Consider the following 21004-nt stretch of genomic DNA (forward strand, 5'->3'; position numbering starts at 1 on the left):
TCTTTTCTCTACCCCAAGTCTATTTCTTCTTCTCACTGGCTTCCTTGTCCTTGTCTGAACTTTCCTTGCCGTCGCCATTGGCCGCATTGGCCGCACCATCCTTCTTCTCGTCCTTGCTGCCGTTGGCAAGCTCCTCCTTCTTCGCCTCCTTCTCTTCCTGCTGCTGCCGGTTCTGGATCTTGTTCTCGATGAGGTCGTGGTAGGCGGTAATGGCCCGGATCAGGCTGCTGAGGTAGATGGTCATGAGCTGGTCGTTGGTCTTGACGCTCATGGCATGGGCAAGCTCGCTGCCGGCGGGCTTGGAGCTGTCGCCGCTTCCCTTGAGTGTTGTGAGGTTGGGCAGCAGGTTGAAGACGTCCTGCAGGTTGCCGAGGATGGCGTGGTTGATGGGGAGTTCCCCGTCCAGCACGCGCTGGAGGTACGCGCCAATGTCGCGCAGGCGGAGGTGGAGACCCTGGAGCGACTGGAGCTGGTTCGTTATCCTGGTGGACAGGGTACCGACGGCGACGTCGCGGATGTCGCGGAGCAGGTGCTCCACGCCGATTTCTTCCGCCTCCTCTGCTTCGATGATGGAAGGGGTGTGTACAAAGGTCCTCGATGTGGCCGTTCCATCCTGTAAGAGAAGAAAGCAATCATTAGCCGAGTAGATTTTCCAGTGTCCGTTGTGGGTGACCACACTCACATCCTTAATTTCGTCCACGGCAAAGTAAGCGTCGGTCGGCACACCGGCCTCCTTGGGCTGGACGTCGATAATGACGAGTAGCGGGTTGGGGGTGTAGCGCTTGAAAAGATCGTTGATTTCGAGATCCGACGCCCGTAGCTTGGGTCCGGAGTGGTACCAGCCGATCAGCTTCTCCTTCGCATTGACCTTTTTGAACATGTCGTTCATATTTTCGACGTAGTTGTGGTCGAGAAACCACACGGATGGGTCCTTCTCATCCTCCTCGAACGGGACTGACGAAATTCATTGTCAGTACTTTCCGCGATGGCCGCTGGAACCGACAGAGCTCGAGCCGACGGATTCTCGACCATGTACGAACCTGCAAAGCTGTTGGATACGCGCACATTCGTTCCATCGTTCTGACCGAGTAGCACACCCACGACCCGGCGCTTAGATCCCTTGAAGACCGTGCGGTTGTAGTGGTCGACGACAGATAGGAGGACGAGGGGGGCGACGGAGACGTTGCGGGTGGTGACGAGAGATAGGGTTTCTGCTGTAGTGGCAGGCATCGTGAGAGTCTCTCCCGTGAGTTGTCAAGTATAGTATGCTCTGCAGTTTTCACGGAAATGAGAGTTGTTTTGCGGGATATGAGAAGGCGGAGGACGGGGCGGCTGATAGGAAGGCGGCGGGTTCGTTTGGAGATGATGTCGTAGCTGTCGTAGCTGTCGTAGCTTTCGAGTTGCTGATGCCCATACGCGTCACGTGAATGCCTGGAGAGCCTACGCCGCCCCACTATTGTGTCTTTGAGCCTCTTCAGGGACTCTACCCTGGTGCTTTATTCTTCCTCAATTCTCCTTAATCTAACACCCGTCTTTTCTTTCGAACGACCCTATCTGGACTAATGACAAAATGCTGCAGACCGTTCAATCGACACCCAGGCTTCACGGGATCCGCCCATACGTCTCCAGTCTCTCGCGTCTTGAGCTGATGCTTCACTTTACCTGAGCATCTTTGCCAGTGATCCGCTGTCCCATAATCTATCGCGGGCCCCTCGCACTTCTGGCCTCGATTGGACTATCTGGCCCAACTACGACCTCTCAACCCTCCCTGGGCCCGACTTTCCGTCTCTCGATGCCGATATACCTATGCTGCTGTGTTGACGCCTTCTCTATCAAACTACATTCGACTACTTCGTATTACCTGCTCTCCTCACTAGAAGCTAGGCAAAGAGGATCCCATAGAGCGAGTGTATACTACGAATACGTCCCTTCAAGCTGCCGAGGTCGCCATGGGTAAGAACAGGGTCGGGAAACCGCTGCGTATAGAAAGCAAGCATCTCTCGTAGGTCGCCAGGTATGTCTTGAGAATGCACGCCTAATTCGAGCCGTCCTGGAGCTCCTTGTGAAAGTCGTCTTGAGTGTCGAACGGGTCCCGCAGAGACTTCCTAGGCCAGCGGCAGTTATATATTGGCCCTCCACAGATATTGGCCACACCTTTGGCGTCCCGAGGGACAACCGTTCGTGAGAGGGTTAATAGTACGCCTCCCAGGTGTTTCCAGAACCGTCTTGGAAATCTTTGGGTCACCACCACGACAGCCACGATGGTCACGTCCGTCTCCAAGCGCATCGTTTATTGGTTCGTACTCGATTAACTGACTAAGGCAGACGGGAGTTTTGGGAGTGGATCGCATGCGGAACGGTCGTAGGCGGCAGCCAAGGTAGCCTTAGAAGAGGGCAGACTATTCGATTCAGGCCTGGTTGAAGATGGTAGGGCAAGTACAATCTCAGGCGAATAAAGCTATTTCCTAGGCATTGTGCTGTTAATCTAGTATTATTAGGGTCGTTTAAAGATTGGTAACGCATCGTGATGAACGCGTTCAAGGGAGGTTTATATTGAGGCATTCGTCTAGAAGATCCAGTATTCGTAATAAGGCCGGTCTGGCGGCAGTCATGATCTTCCCTCAAGTACCCCCGTAGCGTCCGTTTCAGCCGGATTTGCCGTGGGAATTCCCGCCGAAAAGGAGAGACTAGGTACCATTTTCGACTCGTTCCTTTATCCCGTGGGGCTGAACTGGGCCGAACCTCGGTGCAGAAGTACCTCCTCAGAAATAGGTACGAAGTACGTTGTAGCTCGATAGCTCTGACGACTGAGGGAAGCATGCGAGATACATGTACCTTCCAGTACGCCGAGACAGCTCCGGACATCGGAAATACACTGGCCCGTACGTTGAGCATCAATTGAACATCAAGAACAAGCGAAATTGTACGGATAATTTCGAGGTACCCGTATTCGTAATCTACAACTACGTGTACCTATGTACAACGTACATGTACTCCGTCCCGTGCCTGAATCGAATCATGGCACAGAAAACGATTGGACCCACAGCCCTTCTCCCGATCCCTTCCAAGTACGTACTCTATTCCGTCCCGCGCATAGGCCAAGGTACTAAGCTCCGGCCTCGCCAGCGAAACCTGTCTTTCGCAATTATTTTTCGTCTTTCGTCCTCCTGTCGACAACTTTGCGATCCTCCACTCGACGCCCTCTACCGCCCTTTTGCCTCAACCCCCCCTCTACGCTTGCCAACCTTTTGCTTCCTCTATTTCTAACCCCTCCGAAGCTTCGCCAAAATGGGTATCGCCGAGGATGAAGTCAGGGCGCTGAACAGCAAGCTCGAGGCGCTCGAGCTGCGGATCAAGAACCTGGAGCAAAGGTCCTTTGGCACATCAGGGAAGACCGCCGAAGAAATCCGCATGATCCTCATTGGCCCTCCCGGTGCTGGTATGTTCAGCTCTGTTCCAATTGACTTGTTACTGGGTTTCTATCGACAGTCGCCGAGGCTAACAACTTGCAGGCAAGGGCACACAAGCACCCAAGATCAAGGAGCTTTTCTCCTGCTGTCACCTGGTATGTCAATTGGGGAACCTCAGTTCGATACACTTACCCCATTGAACCCCTTCGCTGACAAACTCTAGGCCACCGGTGACATGCTGCGGTCGCAGGTCGCAAAGAAGACTCCGCTCGGCCGGGAGGCCAAGAAGATCATGGACCAGGGCGGCCTCGTCAGTGACGATATCGTCATTGGCATGATCAAGGAGGAGCTGGACAACAACCAGGAGTGCAAGGGAGGGTACGGCCAACTATTCTTTTCTTCTTTACCTACTTTTTTCCCCCTCTCCGTGCCCTCTTTCTTCTCTCGTGTAACAGCTCGCTAACATGGCCCTCAGATTCATCCTCGACGGCTTCCCAAGGACAGTCCCCCAGGCCGAGGGCCTCGACAAGATGCTCCAGGAGCGCAACCAGAAGCTCCAGCACGCCGTCGAGCTCAAGATTGACGACTCGCTCCTCGTCGCCCGCATCACCGGCCGCCTCGTCCACCCGGCCTCGGGCCGCTCGTACCACAGCACCTTCAACCCCCCCAAGGAGCCCATGAAGGACGACGTGACGGGCGAGCCGCTCATCCAGCGCAGCGACGACAACGCCGAGGCCCTCAAGAAGCGCCTCGTCACCTACCACGCCCAGACCACCCCCGTCGTCGACTACTATCAAAAGTCGGGCATCTGGCACGGCGTCGACGCATCCCAGTCCCCCGGCCAGGTCTGGAAGAACCTCCTCAACATCTTCCACGAGCAGCGCAAGGGCGGCCGGAACTAAACAAATTAATTATCCGACAACGCTTCCCGGACTTGTCTCAAAGGCCGCCTCCCCAACAGTCTAGATGCGCCATGAGCCAAGCGCCTTTAACTTTAACCCCAGTCGTCGTGTCTAGAGGTTAGTAGATGGGAGAGGGTGGAAAGTCCATGTAGAATGGAAGCAGGTGTGCAACCTGGTATGCAGCTCTCACGCTCGAGCTTGAACCGGTTCACCAAATCGACTGGGGTCAACCGCCGTTGATGTATTTGGAGATGACGGAATCAATGTATCAATTAGAGATGTTTTATTACGCCCTGTATATATCTGCCTTGCCTTCCCAGGCAACCTCAATCTAACTTGCGGTTGTATGGGACGTCAGCGGAATGTTTGCTGTGTTGTCTACTTGCTGGTGCTCCAGGGGTCTATTCAGTGCTGTCTATCCAGCTACATGCGACAGACGCTGAGGGTCTCTGGAACGAGTCTTAGGTACGGTCTTGGAGAAGGCCCGTCCTAGAATGAGTATATCTCCATATAGGACAGACATCTCTTCTAATAGATATATCCCATCAAACGCCAATATCAATGCTACTTGGGTATGCCTTGCGACCTCCAAAACGAGGACGCCTCACACATATCGGGCTAAGCAAATTAAAATGACTTGCTCGTCATTCCTCTCGTGACGCTATGCTTTCACGGCGATTGAAACGTCCGGCTCTTCGTTTCAAATGGTAGTATTGGACTGGATATTCGTATATTATTTCCGTGGTGTGGCTATCAGCAAAGGCGCGCGTCAGCAACTGCTCAATCCCTCCACACAGCGGACGACACATTCATACCGTTGACCATTTGTCTCTGTTTGTTCAGCCAGCTTCGAGGCACGTCGTTGCGCCTTTGTAGGACGACGTGGTTGCTCTGCAGCCGGCTGGTGAGATCGTACCAGGCGGTAGTGATGAGGGCGTTTTCCCTCTGCAGGTTCTTGATGATTTGGTCGCTCTGTGCCTATACGTGGAGTTTACAGGATCAGCAACCTGGCATATAATACATGTCTTCTATGCCGGTGGACCAAGTTCAATGGTAAAATACGGGCCGGGGAGCTTATCAGGAGAATCACAGGCTGTTGCCATGGCAAAATCCAATGTCAAAAGAACGCGAGTATGGAGATGATTATATTAGCAAGGGAATTTCGAATACACACCTTTTGCGCCTGCGCTGCACTGCCATCCTGCAAAGCTTTGAGCTTCTTCGATAGATCATGTCTATCGCGTTCTGTCTTTTCCAGTTGCTGGTAAGAAACCAAAGTCAGCACCGTCGTCCCATTACAAATGCGACACAGCATGTTCCATCAACTCCAATCGAAATCACAAAAACACGGCCAATTCACCGCCCTCGACTTCGAGGACGAATGCCCCAACTAGAAAGCCACGACTCGCGTTTTCTCCGCGCAGGGGGCGGAGGCGCACGAGACACCGGGGGTCGCAGGGGTGACGGCGCAGGAGACGCCGCCGGCAACAAGGAAACGGACTGGTAGGGGCGATTCGTGGAGCAGGGAGCGCCAGCAACGACGACGGGGATGAGAGGGGCAGGAGGCTGGGCCTGGGGATAGCTGTCCTGCAGAACAGCCGCAGGAGGAGCCGGGGGCTTGCTCCTCGCGGCCGCAGCGTCTTCGAGGAACATGGGGGGCCTGGCCTCGTCGCCCGTCTCGGGACCACGCGACGGCAATGAGATGAGAATGTGCTCCCGCGTGTACCGCGCGGCTCTCGCCGTCCAACTGCGACGACGACGGGATGGCGACGAAGAAGAAGAAGATGACGAAGAAGAAGGAACACTCACCTCGTTGCGTTCTTGCAACCGGGCACGGAGCTGCTTGATCTTCTCGTTGGCCTTTTGCGAGTCCTGCGACGCGCTCTGGTCCCTGGCCATCTCGGCCTCCTTGCGGAGGTTATCCTTCTCGAGCAGCGCCTTGACCAGCGCCCTCTGGGCCTCGTCGGCGTCGTTGGACATGTTCTTGTACTCGAGGCGGAGCGCTTCGAGCTCCTCCCGCAGCGACGACGAGATGAGCTTGTCGGTGGCCTTGAGCTCCTCGAGCGCCTCGGCGCCGTCCTTCTCCATGGCCGAGAGGTCGGTCCGCGCCGCCAGGATCTCGCGGTCCCTGTCGACAATCTTGGTGCGCAGGTCCCGCGCCAGCTCGCGCTCGGCCTTGAGCTCCTCCTCGGCCTTCTTGAGCTGCGCCTTGAGTTCGTTGAAGACCTTGGTGCTAAAGTATTCCTGCGTGAGCACTTTCAACTTGCCGTGGCCGCTGGGGTACAATCGCTCGACCCATTGGACTAACCTTTCCTGCGGCAGGTCTTGCATCAGCGCCGACACCTGGGCGTCGGCCACGTTCCGCTTCTCGTATACGTTGCGATACTTCTCCTGTAATCTCTTGTGCTGGACACGCTCGTCGTCGAGTTCGTGTCGTATGCGGGCGACCTCGGGTCCCGAGCCCGCGGTGCTGCGCAGCATCTGATTCTCGGCCTTGAGGCGCGAGATCTCGAGGCTGAGGTTCGGGGCGACGTCCTTGGCGTTCTCCAGCTCTTGTTCGAGGTTGAACCCGGGGTTGGTAAACTCGGAGGACTTGTCGCCGATGGAGTGGACCACTCCGTTGTTGATCTGGTCCTGCAACTCGCCGATAAAGTCCTCGTCCGACTTGCGCTGCGCTTCGAGGGTTCGGATGAGCTCCCGGAGCTGGAGCATCTCGGAGTACTCGCGCTTTCGGGTGGTGTCCATCTCGATGAACTGCGTCTCGTAGTCCTGGAGCTTGGAGGCGTACTTGTTGTTCGTGTCCTCCAGAGCCTCATTTCGTTTCAAGATTTTTTCGTAGTCGAGAAGGTCGCGCTGCATCTGCTCCTTCTCGTACATGAGGTTGTCGATCTCCTTTTGCAAGTCGCCCTGGGCCTCGAGCTTCTGCCTGTACCGTTCGACCATGTTGGCCTTTCGGCTGAGCTCGTCATTGCGATACCGCAGCACCTTGACTTCATCCTCTAGGTCGTCGGCCTTGTTCGCCTTGCTGGAGAGACCCGAGATCTCACCCGCAAGCCGCTCACTGGCAATGCGGAGCTCCTCGGCCTGGGCCTCGTGGCTGGCGATGAGTTCGTCCTGCTCGCGAATCTTGGTCTCGAGCGCCTGGATGACCTGGGAGGCGGCCCCACTTTGGGCGTTGTGGAAATCCTCCAGTTCCCTCGCTTGCCGTTCGGCTTCCTCCTTTAGGCTGTCGTAGCTCTCCTGTAGGTGGGCTAAGCGTGTTTCCATGTCGGCGAGGAGCTTCATCTTCCTGTCGAGCTGGGACACGAGGGAGGCGTTCTCCTCCTCCAGTGCCAGGTCGGGGTCCCGGGCCAGCGGGTCGATATCGTCACCGGCGTCGGCGTCGGTGTCGGGGTTCGCTTCTGCATCGTCTATCTCGTCCTTCATTTCCACGGTAATTCTTTGCAGGACGGAAAGGGCCGACTTATCGGTGATGTCCTTGGTGATACGGGTGACAAATCGCTCATTGTTACTGCCAAGCATGGCCACGGCGAAGAGTAGGGAGAGGATCTGAAGGGAGGCATAGGTCAGGGTGTGTCGTTCGAGGCTGGTACAGTTGGGAAGATGGCATACCTTGCAAATGCCATCGGCATCAGGGTTAGAGGCGGTGGCGCGGAAGTTGGAGATTCTTGCCTGGCGTTTGAGGCCAGGGCATTCCCGGTGGATCAGCTTGACCACGCCTTTGTATACATGTTGGAGGTTCCTCTTCTTGACGAGCGGCCGTGGGGGATCGGGATCGATGCCGGTGGGGTCGTACGTGCGATCTAGGTCAGCAAGCATCTCTGATAGCAGCAATCCATCGTGAAAATCCTCAATGACGCGAGCCGGGCGTGATAGAGGGAACGTATTCGCCCAAAGGCGGAGGGCATCTTGTTGCCCTTTGCTATATGACATGGCGGGCTGCGTCTGTCAGAGCGCCGCGGAAAGGCGTCGACAAGCACGGCGTCGGGGGGTCCAGTGGGTAGGTAGTTGTTCTCGAAGTTGTTTTGACTGTCGTCGGGTTTATCAAAGACACACTTGACTGTTGGACAGCTCAAGCATGCTCGTGATGTTGGTGTCGATGTTGGTATGCGATGTCAGGATTGATTGATTTAGTTTTCGTGGTGGTGATGGGAAATCGGAAAAGGATGGTGGGATCCAGGCCGATATTTGAATGCGATCTCGAGGGCGCGCCACAAAGGGCAGAGACAGAAGTGGTGTTCTGTCGCAAGACATGAACAAGGACGAAGAGAAGGAAGAAATAACGTTGGGCAAAGACAAGAGGTTGTATTCAGAAGCTGTTCACTGTTTAAGGTCCAAGCTCGAGGACATTGTACGTGTACGAAGTACAAAGAAGGTACTTCACATCTTATCGTCGCGCCCTTTGTCACGACCCGTTCGTCTGTTCGTCTGGGGTTGACTGGGGTTCTCGTGACGAACCAGGGCCAGGGGTTCCTTGTTCCTGCAGTTGTAAGCACGTGCATGAAGGGCATGACCGTTGGGGTCAGGTAACTTTTACCTTGATGTCACTGAGTGAAGCTGTATGAGAAGGTAATGTGTACATCATTGGCTACCTACCTAGGTACCGAGTACGTTGTAGGCTACAAACCACAATGTACCCTGATGAAAACCGACAGCCTTCGAAGGAGGATACCTTCGTCTCAACGTCAATGTCCATTATTAATACCTAAAAATCACATGTATTCTATACGAACCAAGTATTACCTTGCTTATTTGTTGAGGGCATCAACTCGAGTCTTATTGTCGCTACGGTTGACCAAGTCAAGATACGGCCTCAGTAATTATACATTCCCTATACACAACCCTCAGAAATAAGACGCGCCGGTGTTCTGCCATCTCGAACAAAGTTCATGAGGTACCAAATCCCCGAAGTCTAGGGAAATCTGAACATCTACAAACACATACCAGCGCGAGATTATTAGAGTAAAGAGGTTTCCTTGGCCATGCTGCAGACTTGGGACCTGTTACCAGAACTTCATAACACGACTGTACTATTCGTAAATCCTGGACGAGTTTCATCACATACCTAGTTGTACCGGCTTCCTGTCACCAGATGTCACCTCGCTGCGCTCTGGCCTCCTTGATGACCCACCAACCTACAGGCAGAGGAAAGCCATCAGAAACACGAGCCGGGAACCTGATGCACATCCTCCCGTGTGCCTGCAATTTCAATCTGCCCGTCTCTAGATGCTGGGCCTCCCGTCAAGAAACCCAGAACTCCATTTTTCCCCTTGTGTAGGACGTGGTAGAACCCTACCGTATTGTTCGTTACCCGACGAGTACAGACAGGGTATATAAATCTGCCTACAAAACGTACATTGACAGGCCCATCGATGATCCCGGATCCGTACTGGCATACATGATGGTTCTATTCCTGCCACTACTTCCAATGTCCCTACTTCACTTTCCACCGAGGAACAGCGCATCGGCGAAAACGGCCGGAAAGTAGGAGTTGTAGAATGAGTTGTCATTTGAAGACACCAGCATCAACCTCCCTCGGACCGCATGGACGGAACAGGATGAAGTGTACAATGATATCCATTCGCAAGTGCTGAAGTAACGCCTGGCGCCAGTGACTCCGATTCAAAATGAGCGTGTCGGTCTCCCGCCCTCAACTCCCATCCGTTGCCCAGTTCAGCCTCGCATCGCGCATTACAGTCGTTCAACCGTCAATCGGCTTTCCATTCATTGAATATTAACCAAGGGCGGTAACCCGGAAATACCACTCGCACAGTCGGTCATTTTCAGTTGTCCTCTTCGTAGATAGTAACCACTTGATCCTCCTCGATCTTGATTCCAGCATCGAAGGCCTGCACGGCTTCCAGCGCCTTGACAGGCGCGACGGCATCGAAGCCCCTAAATCATCCCCGAGTCAGCACTTACCAGTTCCAATTCCCAGTCGAAAGCATGGCGGGAGAGGAGAAAGAGAATGGGAGGGGGACGCACCGGATAAGGGTGTAGACGTGGGTGACTTTGCCACCAGCTTCAATGATGGCGTTTTTGGCCTTGTCGAGCATGCTGTCGGTGATGGACTCATCCTGCGCCCAGACAATGACGTTCTTCATCTTGTCGACGGCAAGAGCACCGGGGACGAGGCTGAGTGCCGCGACGAGGAACGTGGAGGGCTTCATGGTGACTGTGACGTGATGGGTGTCGTGCTAGGGATGGCTCGTTTCGGTTTCGGCTATGTACGTCGAGGTACCAAGATGCCGATATAGCTGTGGAGGTGGTAGCTGCTGCAATCTGGTCTATCGAAAGTCCGAATATCTAATGGTTCTGGTGAGCGCGAGTCGATGTTGATGGCGTTCGTTGATGCTTATATGGTTTCGGTAGATGAACGAGATGTTGGAGGAAGAGGTGGAGTGGGGAGTGGAGTGGGTGACGGAGATGCTGGGGGCAATTAAATGGTTGCCTGACAGAGCGGTACTTTGTATCAGATCTGACCTGCCCTGTTAGGAAGTTGGCAGGAGGGAACCAGTCATAGTGCCGCCTTTAGGTGACGCTACCACTCTAGCTTCTCCACCCTCTTAGGAAATTGATAGTGCGTTACGTCCAGTGTACGATCTGTCGTGTCACTCCGCCTCTCCTTCCGCTTTTGTGAAGGTACACTGTACGACTTGCATCATTGCGCGTGCGAGTCCAATTTTTGAAGTACATCCTTGGCACTCAAACTTGTCTCGTTATCAAACTTCGTACACCGACATATATGTCCAAGGCTAACCCGTTCGCCGGCTCCGCACCGGGGTGGATTTTTTGGTGCTTACATGTGCGGACAGTCAAGGGACTGATAGCCAGGAGACTATGGCCTGGGAGCATAGTTTGGGAGTACGAAGAATGGTAGCAGTAGCTGTCTTCCTTTTCGTCAGGGGATCTCTGCGAAGTATATAATTCGTATACTTAGTACACTAGTGTAGGGCAGACAGGACGCCCAAAACGGCAGTCCTCCTGTGCATGACAAGGCAATACAGTGTTTATACAGTGTCTCGCACGTGCAAACCAAATGCAGGCGACGCAAAGCAAAGCAAAATGTGTAGAACCGTAGGTAATTAGTTACCTGTAGAAAAGGAGAAAAAGGACGGGAGTTTCAGTTGAAAGAGGGGACACAAGCTCCAAGAAAAAAAGAAAAAAAGAAAAAAAGAGAGATTGAACAAAAATATAAGTCCGACGGAGACAGGATTCGAACCTGCGAGGCCGAAGCCATATGATTTCTAGTCATACCCATTAACCACTCTGGCACTCCGCCTGTTTGATTATGGAAGCAAGAGATCGCAACGGAGGGATCATGTCCTACGGGCAGTGGCAGCAGTTCCAGATGCATCCGTAGCACAGCAACAGCTCGCCCGCCAGAGACGCCACGGTCGGTCGTTCTGTGGTTTTCGCCCCCCATCGTGATCTTTGGTTGATTGAAAGGCCAAGCTCCACCACTTTCAGCACACCCATCAAACCCGTTTGCATGGCCTTGGGAGACGGGTCATCTGTTGTAGATCCTATCATTTCACCCCCTTCAATCACACTTTCCTGTTGGTTGCATCGGCTCCATTCTAGCAGACATGCGCTGGAAAGACTCTTGTTTGAAGAAGCCACGAGTAACAGACAAACCCCTCAACGCCGTAATTAGTGTACGAAGTAGTCAAATACAGACACAAAAATGCTTGCCAAAAGCACGCGATTCACTCCAACACCATGCAATGCCACAATCGTGCCGTCCTTGCGTCGTATTACGTCTTGGTGCTTCCCGGGAAGCTTTCGCTCTCGCCCCAAACATCCTTGGTTTCCTGTTCCAGTGCCCGCATCGCAACCGCCACCTCCTCCAGCCGCGCAACTACATCCAGCACCCCGTGTTTGACTTGTTGAAAGTATCGATCGTTTGCCTCCCGCCGCCGCCGTGCAAGAAGGATATCCGCCTCGGTTTCCTCCTCAAACTTGGCGTCAAGGCCCTCCGTCGTGCCACTGCTCCCGGGCCGTCCGCTCCCCGTCCCCGCCGTGCTCTTCGCCGCATCCGTCCCCTTCCCACCCTTCCGCGTAGTCGTCGCCTCGCCCGGCCCGATGGCATCGTCGGCCTCGCTGCGCGCCCACGCCTGGGCGAGCTCGATCTGTGCTGTGCGGAGGTCGGCCAGTTTGCGGTCGTGTTCGGGGCCGAAGACGTGCGTGCCGCCCGATGCAGACAGCTCCACCACCTCGAGCGTCGCTTGCATCTCGGCCCAGAGGGCGTCTGTCCTATCGGCGCTCCGCGCGCCCTCGTGTGTACTCAGGCTGCCCGGGCGACGGGACCCAAAGGGCATCGCGGCGGTGAGGGAACCATTACGCGCGCGACCCGTCGGGGCTGGCGGTAAGGGCGGCACGGCACCTGACGAACCGCCGGCCGGCGCGATGCCCGGGATCGATACTTGTGAAGCAGCTGGAGACGGGTGGAGGAAGAGCGACGGTGGAGGCTCGCGCGGTTGCCGGCTTCTCGTCCTCATCAACGGAGACAAGGCGTCATTGTGGGATTCATCATGACCGCCCCAAGCTCTGTCCGAAGATGACGAGCCTGGCGGCCTGGGACTTGACTGCATCTACTCAGCGACCACTGACCGTCAATGGGCCAATCGTATATAGTTTGATTGGTGGATGGAAGTGCATGGAGACGCTGTCGGTGGTGAGCTCCACCCAAAGATCGTTCTCTCCTTATCTTATCTTTCGTCAACTATTCGTCACGTGACTTTCAGCCCCTTTCCTGCGCACTGGGTAGGGCAAACCCTACCATAATCCTCATCCATTCGGATCCGCCTCAATCAGACCTCCCGCGAACTTTTTGCAGTCACGCCCGTCACCACCCACCAAGCAAGTCATCACCGCGATACGCTCACCACATCGGTACGTACGGCTGCTGTCCCGTTTGGAAATTATCGACTTTTTTTCCGAATAGCGATTATCCGACCTGCCTCGTCTACGACGCCATCCGTTGGGTGATTTGGTGAAGCTGACGACGGACTATAGCAATCATGGCTCGCGGACTTAATGCGGCGCGCAAGCTGCGCCTGAACCGAAAGGAGAACCGCTGGGCGGATCTGGGCTATAAGAAGCGTGCCCTGGGCACTGCCTACAAGTCCTCGCCCTTTGGTGGATCTTCCCACGCCAAGGGTATCGTTCTCGAGAAGGTCGGCGTCGAAGCCAAGCAGCCCAACTCTGCCATTCGGAAGTGCGTTCGTGTGCAATTGATCAAGAACGGCAAGAAGGTCACCGCTTTCGGTACGGCATCCCTCGATTTCACTCTTCTCCCCGGTGGTCGGATATGTTGTTGGCAGTGAAGTGATGACGGGAATATATGCTTTTGATGGGCGTGAGGATGGAGCACATGTCGTGCGACAATCAACAGAGCGAAGAGGCCATTGCTGACAGTGCTCTCTAGTCCCCAACGACGGTTGCCTCAACTTTGTCGACGAGAACGACGAAGTCCTCCTGGCCGGTTTCGGTCGCAAGGGCAAGGCCAAGGGTGATATTCCCGGTGTTCGCTTCAAGGTCGTCAAGGTCTCTGGTGTCGGTCTCCTCGCTCTGTGGAAGGAGAAGAAGGAGAAGCCCCGCTCGTAAACAAGCAGGTCAAACGTCAGGGTTGGTAGAGAAGGGAAAACAATTCGGCACTCGGAGTTTACGCTTTGCATTGGGCATGGATCAATAAGGGTCACGGTCCTGTTACACTTGGAAGGCAGACATGGTCAATGAATGAAAATAAACAAAAAAGATCATGAAACTCCTGGGCTCTTGTTTGGCCCGTCGTGTGCTGGTCCGGCAAATGCCACCTGTTGATATGCTATCTATGTGTACAACAATGCTGTATGCTACTTATATGATACACAGGGCCTTCTAAGCGGTCGTTGGCCCCGACTCCTCCGCGCCGCGTTCCTGGCTATTATATCGTACAGCGTAATCGACCGCTAGACCCAGGCTGATGGCGCCGCCCGTCAACCAGCAGCCGTTGACGAACCACCACCAGCAGTCCTTGACGCTCTTGAGGTTGACTCGCTTGATCATGACGCCGAGCGTCACCAAGGCGCCACCGCAGCTCCCGATGAAGAAGGCCGGCCCTGCTCCGGCGGCGACGCCAGCAGCACCCAAGAGGCCGATCTGGACGGCAGCGAGCCCCGTCAGGACCTTCTTGGTGTCGGCATCGTGCTTGAGGGCAATGCTCTTGATACCGGCCTTGGCATCGTCCTTGATATCCATGTGCGCGTAGATCATGTCGTACAAGACGGTCCAGGCAATGTTCGAAGTGTACAGGCAAGCGGCGGCCGTCAGGGCGGCCGAGTTGGAAAGGAGATCGACGCCCAGGGCCGGGAACCCCATGATGGCGCCCCAAGAGAAAGTCAGGCCGAGGACGAACTGGGGATAGTACGTGACTCGTTTGGCCAGGGGATACGCGGCAACGAAGGCCAGGCTCGGGATGCCGTAGTAGAGGCATGAGGTCGGGAACTGGAGGAGGATGCCGAGCCCGGCGAGCAGTTGAGCGCCGGTGTACACCACGCCGTTGAAGGGCGTGATGGCACGACGGGCGATCGGCCGGAGACGGGTCCTTGTGACGTGGGGGTCGAGGTTGCGGTCCCAGAGGTCGTTGATAGTACAGCCAGCACCTCGCATGATAAGAGCGCCGGCGAAAAAGAGGGCGGTGGTCCCGATGACGGACCCCGGGGTAGCCATTGGAGCGGCCATTGGGGCGGCTAGGAGAGTCGAGAACAGACAGGGGAAGAACAAGTAGTAGGTGCCGGTAGGCTTGTCGATGCGGATGAGCTCGGCATAGGGGACCCACGATTTTGGGAGGACAGACAGAATACCCGAGGTGGGAGGTGAGTAGACTGGCTGGGTCGGAAGGGGACTTGGGGATTCCGGAGAGGCAGCTGTTGATAGGTGCTTGCTAAGGGAACGCGTGAAGCCCACATCGAGATGTCGTTGAGAACCTGGTACCAGGGCCGTCTTGGATGCGACATGTGAGGATGCGAGTGAGAAGACCGGCCTCAACCCGGGTGCCATTGACGAAGCCTTGCTGGTTGTCGCGAGGCAACCCGCCCGCAAGGGGCCCTTTATGAGCCTGAGTGCTCTCATTGAGTGGCCCTATTGATGCTTTAGTCTCTACTTTCGTGGAAGTATGGGATCGGTCCGAATCCCACGGCTCATGATACTGATCGACCCAGCTCCAGGTTCGAAAATGCGCCGTTTCCCACCACTCTTGTTGTCTGTAATTTGGAAGAAGGGCAAAAACTCACCTGTTCATGTCAAACTTGGATGCCTAATAGTCAAGCAAGCAAGAACTTGCCGCCCTAAAGCAAAATGAACGATCTTCAGATATCTGAAAGGGAGTTAATAAACTAACAATGAATTCTTTGTAAGTACGGCACTACGGTTGTCCACTAAGCTAGATATGTTCCCTTAGTCAGCATCTCATATCCCGAATACCCGGAATCCTACCTTAGTCATGATATTCCACATGTCTACTCCGTACATTTGTTGTAAGGACGTCTTCTTGTCGGCACAAAGAGCAAGCCCATATTGCATCTAACAATCAGTCTATCGCATAATATACATCATAAAGACACGTTTTTCATAGGGAATCTGCATGTCGGTGCAATCACTTTTGTTGGGTAGGCAAACTCACTCCCATCCTCTTAGAGCTACCTATGCAATATGTATAGCGATACTTACAGTCATATCACGTGATGTCGACGATCAAGAAGGGGCGTGCTTTTTATCCCCACCCCAGCTTGATTGATAACATGGACCGTGCGCTTGAGTGCGTACCTGGAAAAGTATCAGTCGCGTCGTTCTCTCTTTTAACCTTCCTTCTAAACCATCAACCTTGCCACTTTGGCAGCTATATTCTCGTCGCGTTAGCCCCTCATTCATCACCTCTGAACTCTGGAGTTTCCTACATCGAACCCCAGGCTATCTGGCCTGGCATAACTATCGGTCATCTTGTCTAACTACGAATCCGTTCGCGTCGTCACGTCAAGATGCGGGCCTCGTTGCATCCCCAGGCCAAGTTCGACCCGATTCCCCCGGACCTCGACCTCTACGGGCTCGTGGACCGATGCGCCAACTTTGAATGGGTCCTTCGCATATCCATTCATCAGATTCGGAACCTGGGACCCGAGGAGTTTGAGAAGCTCGTCCTCCTCCATGTCATCCAGGGTGGCAAGCCCCTCGTCATCGAAGGCTGGGACGAGGTCTTGCCGTCATGGCTCTTTAGCGCACAGTGGCTTGAACAGAACCTCGATAAAAAACGTTTGTTGGCTCCCTACTCCGTTGTGTTCGTTCGTGTTATTTCCATTGCTCGTGCTAACCACTGCTGCTCGCAGAGGAGAACGTTCGCGATCTTATGGGCCAATATGACATTCCCATGACAACCGGCCACTACCTGCGGTCCATGAGGCAACTGACGAACCAGTGGTCCCCGAGCAACTACCGCGATGAACGCCGCCAGCGACTCTATCTGAAGGACATTGACTGTCCTCCCGAATGGCACGACTACCTCCGCAAGATCATCCCGCCGAGCCTCTTTTACATGAATGAAAACGTGACGCAAAGAGGAGGCGGCGACGAGCGACAGACAGAAATCTTCGGTGGCGGTTTCGAGTCGACGGCCACCTCAGCCGGCGATCTCATGTCGAGCCTCCCGGAAGAGATGCGCGCGCAGAACCTCATGTGCTATATCGGCCACGAAGGCACCTTCACCCCGGCTCACCGGGAGATGTGTGCCAGTCTGGGACAGAACATCATGGTCGAAGCATCGGGCAACGAGAACGGCGAGAAGGAGGGCAGCTCCATCTGGTTCATGACCGAGACGAAAGATCGCGAGGTCGTCAGAGAATACTTCCTCTCCATGCTGGGCCACGATGTCGAGATTGAAAAGCATTTCGCCCAGATCAACGCGTGGAAGAAGGCGCCGTTCCCCGTCTACATCATTGAGCAGAGGCCGGGCGACTTCATTCTGATCCCCCCTCTGGCGCCGCATCAGGTTTGGAACCGAGGCACCCGGACGATGAAGGTGGCTTGGAATCGAACCACCGTCGAGACGCTTGACCTCGCGCTCCACGAAGCCCTCCCCAAGGCCAGGCTTGTCTGCCGTGACGAGCAGTACAAAAACAAGGCCATCATCTACTTCACCCTCAAAAAGTACTCGCAGCTCCTCCGGGAGAGTGAAGAGAAGAACGAAATGTCCCTGCTCGGCTTTGAGGGGCTTGGGCCCGATCTCTTCCGTTCGTCGCCGCGGTTTAAGCAACTCGCGCGCGATTTCCGGAGCCTCTTTGGCCTCTTCACCAAGATGATGACGGACGAGATGTTCGCCACCAAGGAAAAGAATGTCGAGTTTATCGAATACGACTCGTGCGTCGTCTGCTCGTACTGCCGGTCCAATATCTTCAACCGCTTCCTGACCTGCAAGAACTGTGTGAGGACCCTCGTCAACGGCGACGAGGATGCCTACGATGTGTGCATGGAATGCTACGCCATGGGCCGGTCCTGCATGTGCCAGTCGAATCTCGCATGGTGCGAGCAGTTTCCCTGGACGGAACTCGTTGACAATTACGAAACCTGGAGGGCCATGGTCATCAAGAATGACGGCTTTGTCGACCTGGACTACTCGCCCCCGCCGCTCGAGGTGGCCCGGGCGCGACGCGGGAAGAAATCCACGGCCCAGATCTGCCAGGAGGCGTTGCGCCGGCGGCCGTTCAAGGACCTCAGCAAGCCAGAGGTAGAGAAGGCGCCCGAAGAATCCGACCCCGAGCCCGATCTGGACGACGAGGGCAGGCCCAAGAAGAAATACAAACGCAAGGCCAAGAAGGGCGACACGCGCCGCTGCCACGTCTGCTGTCACAAAGACTACGCGTATCGAGTCCACGAGTGCACCACCCCCGGCTGCCGCGAAGCCTACTGCTACGGCGTACTGTACCGAGCTTTCGACATGATGCCCCAGGCCGTTCTCGAGAACGAAAACTGGCAATGCCCCAAGTGTCTCGGCATCTGCAACTGCGGCGCTTGCCGACGCGCCTCTCTCGGCAACCCGTACATGCCCAAGAACACCCTCCTGGGCCACGATACGAAAGCGATCGCGGATGACCGAAGCGTCGAACTCCTCGTAGATTTTAGGGTGCACAACCTCAACTGGCTGAAGGCCATGGGCGATGAGAGCCGGACCACCGATAGCCGGCGGATGCGCCAGCTCCGAGAGCAGGCCGACGTGGCCAAGGCCCAGGACCCCACGGGTGCGAAGGAAGCCATCGAGAATGTTACCAACGGCGCTGCCGCTGGCGCCGGCGGCCCCATGGAGCCTCACGACGAGATGAACGGATACGGCGATCAGAGTCACATCTTGGGCGGTCCTCCCATGCCCGAAGCCTACCATGAGAATGGGGACGGCCGCCCACCGATGTCCCACGAGGACATGGGAGGCTATCCTCCACAACACGTGGACTATGCTGGTTCGTTCCCGGGCCCGGCTGCGGGCGACGATTCGTCTTACCCGGATCCCATGATGATGGGCGGCCAGCGTATGCTGGGTATGGGATACTACGAACAAGACACCGGTCCCGATCAGATTCTCTTCGACCCCTTCCAGATGCCGTCGGCCGATGCCATCACGTTCGACGAAGAGGCCGAGGTGGTCAAGAAGGCTCTCCGGGCTCAGAAGCGAAAAGCCAGGCAGGAAGGCGAAGACGACCCCGACTTTAACGCGCCCCGGTATCTCAAGAAGAAGAAGAAGGATACCCTTGATACGACAGCGGTTGATCCAGCTCTCGGCTCTGTCGGGCCGTCTGCTGGGGACAGCTCGGCTGTGGATCTTACCGGGGAGTCGGCGGCACCAGCCGCAGAGTCGGCGCAAGAGACACCTAGTGAGACAGAAGTGCACGTCCCTGAACTGCGACCTACCAGGCCAAGGATCTCGTATGCCGAGGACGTGGAGCCTTTGATCGACGAGATTGACGATGTTATACCGGCTTGGAGCCGGGGCCGTCCGCGGAAACCACGGACCAACGACGAACCCGGCGCGGACCAGGCATCCGAGGCTGGTCCAGCGCGCAGCGAGACGGGTGGTGCCGGGGCCACGGAGACGCCGGATCGTCCTAGGAGGCGCGGTAGACCGCGGCGCCAGGCGTCCCTGTCGTCGACCATCACGACACCCGTCACGAGAAGTGCCGAGAAGGCGGCAGGCGCTTCCCCGGCCGAACTCGCTGCACGACAGCGCACGGCACGAGCCAGTCGAAGATCTGGCTTGGCCACCGTCGAGACGGCCGGCGACTCGTCGGAGGACAGCGGGGAGGAGGATGCGGACGAAGCGGCTGCTGAGCTCGAAGCCGAACTCGAGAAGGACCTTGCTCGCGACGGCGGAGCAGAGAAGGGTACGGCGGCTGATGCAGACACGCAGCCGGCGCCCAAGCGTCGTCCCGGCCGGCCACGGAAGATTCCCATCGCCACGCCCAGCACGGAAGCCAAAGACGACAAGCGCATGTCCCTAGCAGAGCGCTTGGCGGTGACAGGCAGGAAATTGAGAATTCGCTCGCGGAATACTCGATCGTCTCGCGGTGGCGAGACGGCTTCGGCTTCGGCTTCTCCGGCCCCGGCTTCGACGCGGGCCGAGTCGACGCCTCGAATCGCCCGTTCCGACGAACCAGCATCGCCAGGCCCTGCAGAAGCTTCCGAGAAGGAGTCGTCGCCCGTCGCGGCAGCCGCCGCTACACCAGAGCGCGATGACCCGGCGTCGGTCTCGGGTAGCGAAGTACCCAGCAGCCCCGTTTCGCCAGAGCTCAAGAAACGGAGGTGGCAGAAGTGGCCCACGGAAGATAACCCCGGGTCTGTTTCACCGACGTCAACGGCAGCGTCTCACCGGTCGCTGCACGAGGAGGAACACGACGGAGAACATTCGCCACGATCTGCCAGGAACGGACCGACCATAGTACGGCTGGGCTCGCATTCCGGGTCGGAGTCTGGGGGCGACCATAGTGATCATAGTGCGGGCGCACCGGATACGCCAGAGGAGAGGGGTTCCGGCTATGATAGCGGCAGCAGCGATGACGAGATTCCCGCGACCATCTCTGCCGACGAACAGGGCCCGGCACACGATACGAGGGGATCCAGCCGGGGAAGAGGCTGGGCTCGAGGTAGAGGTAGGGGCAGGGGAAGGGGTAGGGGTCGTGGTAGGCCCAGGGCCCGCTGAGGGAAGAATGCATCAGAGCTGGCCTAGGAAGCATCACAAGGGGGCTGTTTCGTTTCGGGCGTTGTCTGTTTTTGATTCCCATTTATCCTGAGACGAGATGTTCACTTTCTCATCCTCCTCTCCGACAGTCAGCCGGCCTTGTTAGGCCCGGTTCTGGCATGTCACGCTTTACGGCCGAGATGATGGATGCTTGGACAGACTCGTGGCGTATTCAACGATTTGTGTCGTGGTGAAGGGAAAAGGGGTTCAGACTGGTCTTTGTACGTCGAGGTGAATATGCGTGTGGACTGGCAGAGATTGTCCTTTAGTTATTTGAGTAATAAGATGAACCTTGTGAATGAGAGCGTCCATGGGTTGTCCGTCACTGAAAGCTGAAGGGAGGGAAGATGGAAAGAAAGGCCTATCGATCGTCTAACACGGTCCGCATGTATGGCGATATATAGGGACAGTGACTGAGGAATCGAGGAGTCAAC

The 21004-nt window shown here is 55.9% G+C and overlaps 9 protein-coding genes and 1 non-coding gene across 10 annotated transcripts; 4 read left to right on the forward strand and 6 right to left on the reverse strand.

Moving 5' to 3' along the window:
- Nucleotides 1-19: 19 nt before the first annotated feature.
- Nucleotides 20-1230, reverse strand: ACRALDRAFT_1036258 (uncharacterized protein; the record flags this gene model as incomplete). Its single annotated transcript, XM_071015017.1, has 3 exons — nt 20-613; nt 683-954; nt 1041-1230. 3 exons carry the CDS (start codon nt 1228-1230, stop codon nt 20-22), a joined length of 1056 nt encoding a protein of 351 aa, XP_070872685.1.
- Nucleotides 1231-3288: 2058 nt separating this feature from the next.
- ACRALDRAFT_1035788 (uncharacterized protein) lies at nt 3289-4312 on the forward strand (the record flags this gene model as incomplete). Its single annotated transcript, XM_071015007.1, has 4 exons — nt 3289-3439; nt 3513-3565; nt 3634-3788; nt 3886-4312. 4 exons carry the CDS (start codon nt 3289-3291, stop codon nt 4310-4312), a joined length of 786 nt encoding a protein of 261 aa, XP_070872686.1.
- Nucleotides 4313-5128: 816 nt separating this feature from the next.
- Nucleotides 5129-8239, reverse strand: ACRALDRAFT_2080230 (uncharacterized protein; the record flags this gene model as incomplete). The annotated part of the gene is made up of 4 exons (XM_071022379.1): nt 5129-5290; nt 5487-5573; nt 6122-7861; nt 7925-8239. Coding segments are annotated over 4 exons (2304 nt in total), but the record flags the coding sequence as incomplete, so codon positions are not given.
- Nucleotides 8240-8943: 704 nt separating this feature from the next.
- ACRALDRAFT_212295 (uncharacterized protein) lies at nt 8944-10050 on the forward strand (the record flags this gene model as incomplete). The annotated part of the gene is made up of 9 exons (XM_071023853.1): nt 8944-9002; nt 9087-9128; nt 9168-9206; nt 9304-9339; nt 9382-9505; nt 9539-9609; nt 9677-9796; nt 9836-9907; nt 9945-10050. The coding sequence occupies 9 exons, from the start codon at nt 8944-8946 to the stop codon at nt 10048-10050; spliced, it is 669 nt and encodes a 222-aa protein (XP_070872688.1).
- Nucleotides 10051-10095: 45 nt separating this feature from the next.
- On the reverse strand, nt 10096-10482 carry ACRALDRAFT_2044019 (uncharacterized protein; the record flags this gene model as incomplete). The annotated part of the gene is made up of 2 exons (XM_071021396.1): nt 10096-10207; nt 10298-10482. 2 exons carry the CDS (start codon nt 10480-10482, stop codon nt 10096-10098), a joined length of 297 nt encoding a protein of 98 aa, XP_070872689.1.
- Nucleotides 10483-11513: 1031 nt separating this feature from the next.
- ACRALDRAFT_t253 lies at nt 11514-11594 on the reverse strand. Its single transcript has one exon. It is a non-coding gene; the product is annotated as a tRNA-Ser (tRNA).
- A 246-nt stretch (nt 11595-11840) lies between these two features.
- On the reverse strand, nt 11841-12960 carry ACRALDRAFT_2054850 (uncharacterized protein). The gene has a single exon (XM_071021722.1). The coding sequence runs from the start codon at nt 12904-12906 to the stop codon at nt 12070-12072; it is 837 nt and encodes a 278-aa protein (XP_070872690.1). The 5' UTR covers nt 12907-12960; the 3' UTR covers nt 11841-12069.
- Nucleotides 12961-13335: 375 nt separating this feature from the next.
- On the forward strand, nt 13336-13921 carry ACRALDRAFT_2110517 (40S ribosomal protein uS12; the record flags this gene model as incomplete). Its single annotated transcript, XM_071023484.1, has 2 exons — nt 13336-13582; nt 13743-13921. 2 exons carry the CDS (start codon nt 13336-13338, stop codon nt 13919-13921), a joined length of 426 nt encoding a protein of 141 aa, XP_070872691.1.
- A 152-nt stretch (nt 13922-14073) lies between these two features.
- On the reverse strand, nt 14074-15983 carry ACRALDRAFT_2049187 (uncharacterized protein; the record flags this gene model as incomplete). Its single annotated transcript, XM_071021563.1, has 8 exons — nt 14074-14145; nt 14252-15413; nt 15493-15558; nt 15589-15611; nt 15659-15671; nt 15810-15877; nt 15917-15934; nt 15978-15983. 8 exons carry the CDS (start codon nt 15981-15983, stop codon nt 14074-14076), a joined length of 1428 nt encoding a protein of 475 aa, XP_070872692.1.
- A 349-nt stretch (nt 15984-16332) lies between these two features.
- ACRALDRAFT_1082834 (uncharacterized protein) lies at nt 16333-20889 on the forward strand (the record flags this gene model as incomplete). Its single annotated transcript, XM_071019361.1, has 2 exons — nt 16333-16603; nt 16678-20889. The coding sequence occupies 2 exons, from the start codon at nt 16333-16335 to the stop codon at nt 20529-20531; spliced, it is 4125 nt and encodes a 1374-aa protein (XP_070872693.1). The 3' UTR covers nt 20532-20889.
- Between the last annotated feature and the right edge of the window lie 115 nt (nt 20890-21004).

Source organism: Sodiomyces alcalophilus (genome assembly GCF_042370955.1).
Source record: "Sodiomyces alcalophilus JCM 7366 unplaced genomic scaffold ACRALscaffold_7, whole genome shotgun sequence".
Classification (NCBI taxonomy): Eukaryota; Fungi; Ascomycota; class Sordariomycetes; order Glomerellales; family Plectosphaerellaceae; genus Sodiomyces; species Sodiomyces alcalophilus.